Below are 11,169 nucleotides of genomic sequence, written 5' to 3' on the forward strand. Positions count from 1 at the left end.
TGCCAATTTTGTGACCATAAGAAGTTACACATATTTCAAAAACAAATGCACATGACTATCACATTTTTTCAGATATTAAATGAAGTCCATGCTGTGCAAATGTCTGTATTTTTATCAAAGTTCTGAAACTGTTTCATGCTGGAATTCCATACATGTGCTCCAGACTCACCCTTAAGTTATATGAAGGATCCTTAAGACTCAAATTTGGGAGAGATGCCTGGAGTGCACTTATATAACTTGTTTCACCTCCTTGAGCTATAAGCAGGAGAGAGGTATGGAGTTAAGATTTATAAGTTACTATCAAATGCATATTCAACAATGGCTCAGTTCAGGGTCAATCATCTTTCAAAATATCCTAAACTTTCTAACCACCCTACTAAGGTCAAAATATCTCCCACTATCATTAAGAATGTGCTAAAAATGCTACACCCATCCTTGATTTTTTTATTGGTCATGGGGTGACCTGTAGATCATTGGGTCTCAGCTATCCCCATTAGGCTGTAACTCTATGGTGGCAGTGGACTGCTAACAGAGCAACAGAGTCCATGCTGAGCCTGAATCTAAAAGACAATGGGGGAGGGTGGCATGAGGAAGAAGGCCAATGTGAGACTGGTCACCTTTAAGAAGGGGGCAAATGCACCCTTTTCCATGGGGTTTTGGAAACTCAGGACACATGCAGGGCAGTTATGGGATCCCAGTGACAGGATGAGACCCAGAATTGGATAGTGGTCAGGCCAAACACTGGAGCAGTGCAGCAGGGCCTGGCATATCCTCAAAAGCTCTGAGTGTCCACTGTGCTGCCAACCTATGCAGAAAATGGGGGTGCAGACTATTTCATGAAGGCCAGGATGTTAGGAACTTCTCAGCAGCATTTTGCAGAGAGCTGAGACTCTGTGATCATGGGTGTGGGTGATAAAGTCAGCAGATCTGAGATATGAAAGTTAGAGGGGATGTGACCTCGAGCCACAGGCTAGTGGGGGCTGTGGACACTCAGGTTCTGTTCCCTCCACCCATCCAACAAATGAATCTTTACCAATCAAACCTAGTATGCCCAGGGTACTTTCCTTGGGCCACTGAGAGGCCAAAATTCTACTTACCAGACTGCTTGTATTTCTGGACTTTTGTCTTCAGGTCTATTCTGTGGATGTTCTTTAAGCATTTTTCTAATAAATCCAATCGATCTGGAGCAATCAGATTTAGCTTCTCCAATTCAATCACAAGATCTAGGAAACTCTAAGAGAGCCACCAAGAAGAAACAAATTTCAGTAAGGTGAACTGTTAAGCCCTAAATGCAAACCCCAAGCTGTGTGATTTGTAACAGCAAGCAAATGTGAGAAGAAGAACCCATTCCATGATCTGCAGTGATCTTAAACCAGACCTCTCTGTTTCATAGTCCCTCCAGGGCCAGAAGCAAATTACACTCCTGGATTTTACAGAGAAAGAGGTGGTGGTAAGTCTTTTGGCGGACAACCTGTACCTAGGTTGGGGACACATGAGTCATTTTACGTCATCAAGAAGTACTGTGAGATGAGGCACCTGGCTGGCTCAGTCAGTAAAGCACACAACTCTTGATCTCAGGGTTATGAGATCAAGCTCCACATTGGGCATGGAGCCTACTTAACAAAAACAACAACAACAAAAAAGTACTGTGGGAGAGCAGGCCTAAAAATAAAATCTGCCTGAGTTCATTCTGTTCCAAAAGGCTACTCTGGTATTATACTGAAAAACTCTAATGGCTTTCCTAAAAAGGGAAGAGAGAAGATAGCTGGGGGAAAGAAAAATCCCCATGATGCAGTTTTGAAGTTCCTAAAATATGTAAAATTTTTTCAATGTTTATTTATTTTTTAGAGAGACAGACTGAGAGCTAGTGGGGGAGGAGCAGAGAGAAAGGGAGACACAGAATCTGAAGCAGGCTCCAGGCTCTGAGCTGTCAGCACAGAACCCAGTGAGATCCCACAAGCATGAGATCATGACCTGAGCCAAAGTCGGACGCTTTACTGACTGTGCCACCCAGGCACCCCAGAAATTTCTAAAATATCTTAATCACTGCTAGACATTCCAACTCATTCTGACTCTGGGAGTATGAGGCAAAATTAAAAAGTTAGGGTATATTGCTACTTACTTGCCCTAGACCACAGAGATTATGAAAGAACTATATTTCAGAAATAGGCATTGCTTTGGGTTTTATTTCCTCTAACATTTAGTTACTGAGGTGCTATATTTATTTATTTTTAATAATAATCATCATGAAATTGATATAAGTGATTGGCAATAAGTTGACTTGAGGATACCAAAAAGAAGTTCTATTTTTTCCTTTTCCTTCCATTTGACGCATTTGATGGTGGGGGCATACAGTCACCCTATATTTATAGATTTCAGAAACAAAACTACAATTATTATGGAACATGAGAAAATTCTCAAGCAACAATTTACCAGAGTCCTTAAAGACAGGTCCTTTAAGAACATATTTTCATATTCCAGAGACCGGAGTTTTTCCTGGCCCGTCCTTAGGCCAGCAGTACCACATAAGGTCAGACAATTTAAATACTTTTCCAGCAATTGCAATATCCCTGAGATCTTGTTTCCTACCTAGTTTCCAATCCCAAATCTCTAATTTTGCCATTCCCTGGATACACAAGTCATAAGTACCTTCTCCCTCCCCACCTCCACGTGCAGCCTAATGACTCCACACTGATCTCAAGCTAGTTGAGGGAAAATAGATGGCCATGGGAGAGCAAGATGAAAGTGAATTTGAAGTAAAAAGATTTACTTTTCTCACTTCCTACCTTCACTCCCAGCTTGGGTCTCCATATTCAAGTGCCCACTTCCCTCTTCCCACACACTACAGAGCAACCCTCTCCTTCTGATATGCCCTTGGAAACATGAACCAAGAAAAAGAATACTCACCTTATCCTTGGCTACCTTGCTTCGGCCCATATGATCCCTCATGAGGAAAATTAATGAGGACACATCAGATTTGTCCAAATCTTCACCAATCTCTGTCATCAACACCCTGCAACCAAACAAGATTTTTTTAAGTAAATTCAGATACTAATCCTAATGAAAACACCAAAAGCCTATGCTTCTGCTATGCCAATAATTGCTTAAAAGACTAATTCAGGCCCCCATTTGGATGTGCACCCCCATAAAACAGAAAGCCTAGACCACCCTAGGAAGAGATCTTAAGGGAATTCAAAAAGGAAATTCATCCTTTCTCCTACTTTCAATAAGAGATAGTACCTCTCTTTCCAACTAACTGATCTACAAACAACTCAGAGAATAAAAACTTCCCTAAAGAATCCCCTAGTTCCCCCAGATGTTATGATGAAATAAGCGAAGAACATATATGACTAAGATGAAAGATAGAAATAGAATTTGAAGTCATCCTGTCTTCCCCATCTTACAAGCCTCCAGGTGATGAGGATGCTGCAGATCCAGGGCCTACACTTTGAATCACAAGCTTCTAAAGCAAGCTTATACCTGGGATATCGTGGCCCACTCCTAAACTCAAAGGGTAAAAGGCATCTAGATCCTGGGGATTATGACCATAGATATTTTTGTCTACAAAGCCTCACCTGACTCAGTCACCTCTGCTCCAGTTGGAGCCACCATCACAGTTTACCTGGGCTCTCAGGACACCCTGTGGTTGGCATTATTGCCTTGACATTGTCATCTCTGCTTTAGAGGGCTGTTTTCCCAATTAGGCTCTCAAATTCTTGAGGACAGAAGATGCTTCTTTCATTTTGTTCTAATGCTTACTATACACCTAGCATATATTGACCGCCCCCCCATAAAAAGCCCACTGAACAGATGAATCAATGAATCTAGCATCCCCTCCCTCTACCCACCCTTTCCACCCTCTGGAACTACCTACATTCACATTAGCAAGGAGACAGGAAATAGAGAGTGCCCCAACTTATTCACTGAAACCCAGCACCTCTGAAAAAGTTTTAAGAACATATTGACATTTTATGATGGTTGAAGAGGTAGAAGATGATCAAGAACAACAACAATAAAAATAAACTCTTTCACTTGTTTGTGTGTTTGTTTTTAAGTAGGCTCCATGCCCAGCATGGAGGCCATCATGGGGCTTGAACTTATGACCCTGAGATCAAGACCTGAGCTAAGACTAAGAGTTGGATGCTTAACCAACTGAGCCACTCAGGCACCCCAATAATAAACTCTTGCGATTGTAGAGGGATTCACAGTTTTAAAAGTACTTCACATACTAAATTATCATAATTGATCTTCACCAACAAACTTGGGAAATCAGGTATTATTATTTTTAGCTTTACAAGTAAGAAAACAAAGTCCCAACTGGTGTTAGTGGCTGGCTCAGCCTAGGTGGCCTATAACTGGTATTTCTGGGACTTGAAACAGGCCTCCAGACCTCAGGTCTCTGACACTTTTCAAGGGCAGAGCTGCTTTCAACTCTCTTTAATACAGTTCTCAATAATACACATATTCTCCAAATATACACCATTGATATAACTTAAAGGCTGGTGGTCTGAAGAAAAAGGAACCATTAATTTAAGGTCACAAGTTATCTTCCTTTCTGCAGAAATGCAGCCTTTCTTATGGTTTGTGTGCTCCTCTCAGTCTCCAAGAGAGTAGTTTGTTAACAGGAGGAAGGAAAAACTCAGATGGTCTCAACTAAAGGGGACTCCAGTGACCATCCCTCTCTGAACTGGAGGGGGCCTATGGCTGTTTAATTGATGAAATGTTCATTCAACACCCCTGCCCTACCAAGCCTTTAGGGGCAAGGACCCCAAAGAAACTCACAGAAAGGGAGTCCACTTCATAAGCTCCTTAGCAGGGGAAAGACCAGTGGGGACTCAGGAGGGAACACAGAGTTCTACAAAGGTCAGGAAAATCACTGTCAGACTTGTTATTTCCTTTCTCAGTACCGGAATTTGCCAGTCTGACATCACAGACCACAACAGATCCCACAGATAGAGGATGGCAAGAATTACTAGTTCTTAGTTGTTCTTATCTCTCTCATTCTATCCATTCGGCAAACACATACTACCCAGCCCTTCCACTTTCTTTATGACCTTCTACCCAGTTACTTTAAGTGAACATGTTCTAAGAATTCAAAGACTTCAAAGGAATGAAGTAACATCATAAGGCAGTCGAATCTGTGGCACAGAAAGTAATATGTTTGCTTTTTTTTACTGTCTTCATGTCTATTGTTCATAAGTCCAGACCACCTCACTCCCTCCCACCAGGTCCAGCCTTGGGAATAGATAATGAATTACCTATAGTCTGAAACAAGCTGAGGGTGCCTGAGCAGGTGCGTCTCCACCGCCCTTTTGTCCATCTTCAAAATCCGCTTGAGCAAGTCAAACCGCCTCACTCTGTACAGTAGCTCAGCCAAGCCCATGGCAGACAGCTTTCCTCTCTCACTTAAAATATCCAGAAGGTCCCTGACATTAAGGGGAACAACATCTGCAGCAATGTCCCGGCACAAAAAAAGAATCGTTTCCTTCTCGTCTTCATCAAGTGCCTCTTCAACCTGATAGATGACTTCAGCAGACATCCTGCGCAGTGTCTTTCCAAGGAAATGCAATAATAAAACTCCACTCCAGTCAACAAAAGGCCATGAGGCTGCTGACATCATTTCTGATGGTTTTCTTCATTTCTTTCAAAATCCCCTTTCCAATGGAGGAGTTCTGTGATTAAAAGGGAATCTTTTTAAATCCTCTTATCAAAATAACTTATGCCTAACATTCATGGTATAGGTTCTTCCTTTCTTGGTCTAACTTAGAAGATTAAACTTGTATTGTTAACCCTATAGAAAGTGATCTTCAGTAGACAAAGCAACTGATTGAAAAATCAAGACACACAAAGAAGGTAACCTACATTTTAAAGGAAATGAAACCAGAAACAAATTATCTCCCAAAAATCCCACAGGCCTTATCAGAATTTGTAAGAATGTAAAATACAGTAAGAAGAAAATCATAAATGATGAAATGGCATATGAATAACCTTGGTGGGAGGAAGAAGAAAAAGCCCAATGATGAAGAAGCTAACTGGACCGGAAAAACTGGTGTCACAGGGTTAACTCCCACTTTCAGTGACCCCAACCAGGTAAGTTTAAACAAACATGGGTCTTGATAAGAGACCTTTGGCAGGGTGTCAGAACTACTCCACCCATTTTTCCCAGTTGTCTCCTACTATAAAATCCCTCATTTACACCTATAAGTAGAAACCCTCCCTGGCATCCTCCCAAAGTCTCAGGTCATTTTCACAACTTCATCATGAATGCTCATAGGACCTCCCACTTTATCTGAACAAAGGCCTTGTCAAGCTTTGATCACTGCTTCAGACCCTGAGCCCATGGAAGTGCCAGAGGCCCCTTACTCTCAACACATTACTCAGGTCAGCAATTGTCACAAGAGTTCCTGACGGTATCAGTGGAAGGAAGGAAGTAGAACAGAAAATCTGGAGAAAAATCTTGGTCCCAGGGCTGGACTTGGGTGGGAGCAACGGGAGGTCATGCCATGGATGACTTCTTAATTTTTTTCCATTGAAACTCAACCTATTCTCTTTCAAAGTCTAAGGTGCAAATGGCAGTCACTGTCTATTCTAAAGTTTCACAGCTATATTTTATGTTAAATAAACTCTTGTGTTCTGAAAGAGTATCTTGTCTATTTCTATCAGAGAACATTAAAAAAATAATTGGAAATACAACCCAACTATAAGTTGCTAACTATTACTATGTATTTGTGTACAAGTATATTTATATTTTTTTCTTTTTCTTTTTTCTTTTTTCTTTAGGAGAGAGACAGATAGTGCAAGTGGGAGAGAGTGGCAGAAGGAGAGGGAGGGGGAGAAGGGGAAAGGGGGGAGGGAGGGAGGGAGGGAGGGAGAGGGAGGGAGGGAGAGAGAGAGAGAGAGAGAGAGAGAGAGAAAGAATCTTAAGCAGGCTCCATGTTCAGCACACAGCCCCACATGAGGCTTAAACCCACAACCCTGGGATCATGACCTGAGCTGAAATCAAGAGTAGGATGCTCAACTGAGTGACCCACCCAGGTGCCCCACTTGCATTTTTATGTTATTTATCGAGCTATATTTAGTGAAAATAACACTGAAGGTATTTTATTTATTTATGTACAATTTCAGTCCATAATAGATTTAAAGCATCTTATAATAACAACACTAAGTACAAGAAATATTTTATATGAGAACAAGGCAGGGGGAATTAGGTTAAAAAATATTAGTTTAGAAAGTTGAGCTGGGTGGAAGGATAGAGAATACAAAGCAAATATGCAGACCAGAAAGGCCTAAACAGTTTTTAGTAGACTGTGAATTCGTCCCTGAGTTTTCTGGCAGTCAAAGCAAAAAATGATATATGGGACATTTTTTTGTTCTTGCTGTCAAACACAAAATACCTTCTTAGAGTAAGCATAACTTTCCTAGAGATCCAGAGTCCCCCATCAATGAAAATATTGATAAGTTCTTTAGTGTCTGAAAGTAACAAAATCAAATTTACTTTAATTTTCGTTTTATTTTTCAAAAATCTAAAATATTTTGTTTTAAAGTAGACCATTTATATCTTTCACACTGGGCTTCCCACAACCAGGCTAAACAGGTGAGTTCTTAATAAAAATAGACATTTTACTTAATGCATACTTGCTAATAGGTATTCTTATGTCTATACCAATCTCATACTCATTCATCAAAACTTCACTTAAATCTAGCCATTGTGAATGACTGAGGAAATAGAATTTACTAAACGATTGCTCAATGAAAGTGGAAAAGCTGGCACTCAGACTTTTTTTTTTAACGTTCACTTATTTTTGAGACAAAGAGAGACAGAGCACGAACGGGGGAGGGCCAGAGAGAGAGGGAGACACAGAATCTGAAACAGGCTCCAGGCTCTGAGCAGTCAGCACAGAGCCCGATGCAGGGCTTGAACTCATGGACCGCGAGATTGTGACCTGAGCTGAAGTCGTACGCTTAACCGACTGAGCCACCCAGGCGCCCCTCAGACTTTTTTAAAAATTTTTTTAGAGAGAGAGAGAGAGTGGGGGAGAGGTACAGAAGGAGGGAAAGAGAGAGAATCCAAAGCAGGCTCCATGCTCATTGCAGAGCCCAACACAAGGCTAGATTGCACAACCCTGGAATCATGACGTAAGCCAAAATCAAGAGTCAGATGCTTAACCAACTGAGCTATCCAGGCACCCCTACTTTACTTTTTTTAATCTGAAAGCTTAATAACAATTTTATGTGTTTCAGAGACCCTAAATCTATACTTTATTCAGGGGCTAACAATACTTTAACATAACTTCTAGTTTCCATGAAAGGTAGTCAAGTACTTCTTTTTCTATTGACTAAAAGTCACAATTTTGTTAGTAGTTGTTATATTTTAACCTATAAAATATTCGTACACACTAGAAAATATAAAATAAGGATGAGGTCATTAAACACAAGAGGAACAAATGAGATGTTATCCAAATTCACAAGACATATCTGGAAAAAAAAAAAAGCCAAAGAGAACTCTAGAAATCAAATGTACAATTCCCTGTTTTTATTTTTTATTTTTTTTTCAATATATGAAATTTATTGTCAAATTGGTTTCCATACAACACCCAGTGCTCATCCCAAAAGGTGCCCTCCTCAATACCCATCACCCACCCTCCCCTCCCTCCCACCCCCCACCAACCCTCAGTTTGTTCTCAGTTTTTAAGAGTCTCTTATGCTTTGGCTCTCTCCCACTCTAACCTCTTTTTTTTTTTTTTCCTTCCCCTCCCCCATGGGTTTCTGTTAAGTTTCTCAGGATCCACATAAGAGTGAAAACATATGGTATCTGTCTTTCTCTGTATGGCTTATTTCACTTAGCATCACACTCTCCAGTTCCATCCACGTTGCTACAAAGGGCCCTATTTCATTCTTTCTCATTGCCACGTAGTACTCCATTGTGTATATAAACCACAATTTCTTTATCCATTCATCAGTTGATGGACATTTAGGCTCTTTCCAAAATTTGGCTATTGTTGAGAGTGCTGCTATAAACATTGGGGTACAAGTGCCCCTATGCATCAGTACTCCTGTATCCCTTGGGTCAATTCCTAGCAGCGCTATTGCTGGGTCATAGGGTAGGTCTACTTTTAATTTTCTGAGGAACCTCCACACTGTTTTCCAGAGTGGCTGCACCAGTTTGCATTCCCACCAACAGTGCAAGAGGGTTCCCGTTTCTCCACATCCTCTCCAGCATCTGTAGTCTCCTGATTTGTTCATTTTGGCCACTCTGACTGGCGTGAGGTGATATCTGAGTGTGGTTTTGATTTGTATTACAATTCCCTGTTTTTAAAAACAGTAGCCAACTTTTGGAGTTCATAGTTATCAATGATGTAATAATTTTGTAAATTGTTAACAAAATTAGATAATCGCTTTTAAAAATATTATCTGCTCAGTTTGTTCCATCCAACCATTATACCAGGACTGTTTTCTGCCAGTCACGCACACCCAGCAAGCGAACTGGCATGCTGTCTTCCCTCTGTACTAATGGAGGTAAAGTTTGGCAGCAAAATCCAAATTACTCAGTGGTAGCATCTGGCATATTCAGAAAAAATATCAAAAGGAAAACTACAGATCTCATGCTGAGTCAAGCCAACACTCAGCAAAATGCCAGTGTGTATATGTTAGGGTTAGGTGTAGCTAAACACTTAACAGTTAACAGGCAGTTAAGTGTAGCTAAAGGTGACAGGCACTTGAGAAAGGGGAGCATGGAAGGGAGACCTAGGGCTAGGGTCCAGATAATCACTACTTTGTTGGGGTTTCTTTTAAGCCCAAACCAAGAAATTAACATAAAAAGTTCTCTCAGACTAAGGAAGCCTATAAGATCTTCAGAGGCAAACTCAAAACCACCCCATAAAGCTACCTTCACAACCCAGGGCATATGAGACATCCATTATGCTAGAGGCAAGTTCATGCTTAAAAATTACCATGTACAAAAATAAAAATCACCATGACAGTAGACAACACAAATAAAATTCACATCTGAAGAACCTACATCTGAAAGAATTTAAATAAGTATGAAAATAATTCCCAAAAAATGAGGAAATTTTCTGCAGTATAATAGGCCAAATGAATGGTTCTGAATCAGTGGCAATTTTGTCCCTCGGGGGACATTTGACAATGTCTTGAGACATTTTCGTCATCATTACCAGGTGGTGCTACTGGCTGTAGAAAACAGAGGCCAGGGATGCTGCTCAACATCCCCGGATGTACATTCCCCACAAAAAGGAATTATCCAACCGCAAATACCAATAGTGCTAAGATTGAGAAACTCTACATTAGATAATTGAAAAAAAAACTGGCTATCATAGACACTCAAATGAATTTATAAATACAATATAAGTCAAATAAAATTTTTAAAAAAATTTCCATGGACTGTGGCAAGCTGATTTTAAATGTATGTTAAGGAGGAGAAAGTCTAAAAATAGCCAATATAAGTTTTAAGAACAACCAGTTAGAAGTTGCCTTACCAGATATCAAGTTTTTATACAAATGTAATATGGTACAGGGGATATATAATAAAGCAACCAATACACAGGTGAGGACTCAGAAATCAATCCATACACAGATGACTGAGGTGGTCCTGAAAATCAATAGAGAAAGGACATTCATATCCAGAAATGGGGCTGGGATAACTGGTTATTCAATACATATAGGGGGAAATTGAGATCCTGTCCTCATATCATTTACAAGTCAATTCCACATGTACTCAAGTCCTGGATATAAAATTCTAAATGAAAATCTATAACCTCTGATTACAAAAGGATTTTATAAGACATAAAAAGTACACATCCTTTTAAAAATGAAAAAGATTAAAAAATGATAAAGCACAGAGAAGGCAAATGCATCATATTTAATTAACAAAGAATTAGTATCCAGAATATAGAAAGCATTTCCACAGGGGCACCTAGCTGCCTCAGTCAGTAGTAGAGCATGTGGCTCTTGATCTCGGGGTTGTTGGTTCAAGCCCCACAATGGGTACAGAGATTACTTAAAATTAAAATCTTTGAGAAAGAAAGAAAGAAAGAAAGAGAGAAAGAAAGAAAGAAAGAAAGAAAGAGGGAGGGAGGATGGGCTAAATGGGTAAGGGGCATTAAGGAATCTACTCCTGAAATCATTGTTTCACTATATGCTAACTAATTTGGA

The 11,169-nt window shown here is 40.2% G+C and overlaps 1 protein-coding gene across 5 annotated transcripts in view; it reads right to left on the minus strand.

Moving 5' to 3' along the window:
* CFLAR (CASP8 and FADD like apoptosis regulator) overlaps positions 1-11,169 on the minus strand; it is a 224,037-nt gene that overhangs the window by 36,024 nt on the left and 176,844 nt on the right. For 3 of the 5 annotated variants that reach the window (XR_007454445.1, XR_007454443.1, XR_007454446.1), the window contains exons 2-5: positions 5,259-5,672; positions 2,908-3,013; positions 1,098-1,233; positions 1-255 (exon numbers count right to left, since the gene is read on the minus strand). The exon at positions 1-255 is cut by the window's left edge and continues 4,391 nt beyond it. Coding sequence is in view for 1 of the 5 variants with exons in the window: in XM_049615899.1 (XP_049471856.1) it covers positions 170-255; positions 1,098-1,233; positions 2,908-3,013; positions 5,259-5,620 (690 nt within the window). In the remaining 4 variants the exon portion in view is untranslated. Of the gene's footprint in view, positions 256-1,097; positions 1,234-2,907; positions 3,014-5,258; positions 7,944-11,169 lie in introns of all 5 variants that reach the window. The other 2 variants (XR_007454444.1, XM_049615899.1) reach the window with 2 other exon arrangements.

The sequence above is a fragment of the Panthera uncia genome, assembly GCF_023721935.1.
Source record: "Panthera uncia isolate 11264 chromosome C1 unlocalized genomic scaffold, Puncia_PCG_1.0 HiC_scaffold_3, whole genome shotgun sequence".
Classification (NCBI taxonomy): Eukaryota; Metazoa; Chordata; class Mammalia; order Carnivora; family Felidae; genus Panthera; species Panthera uncia.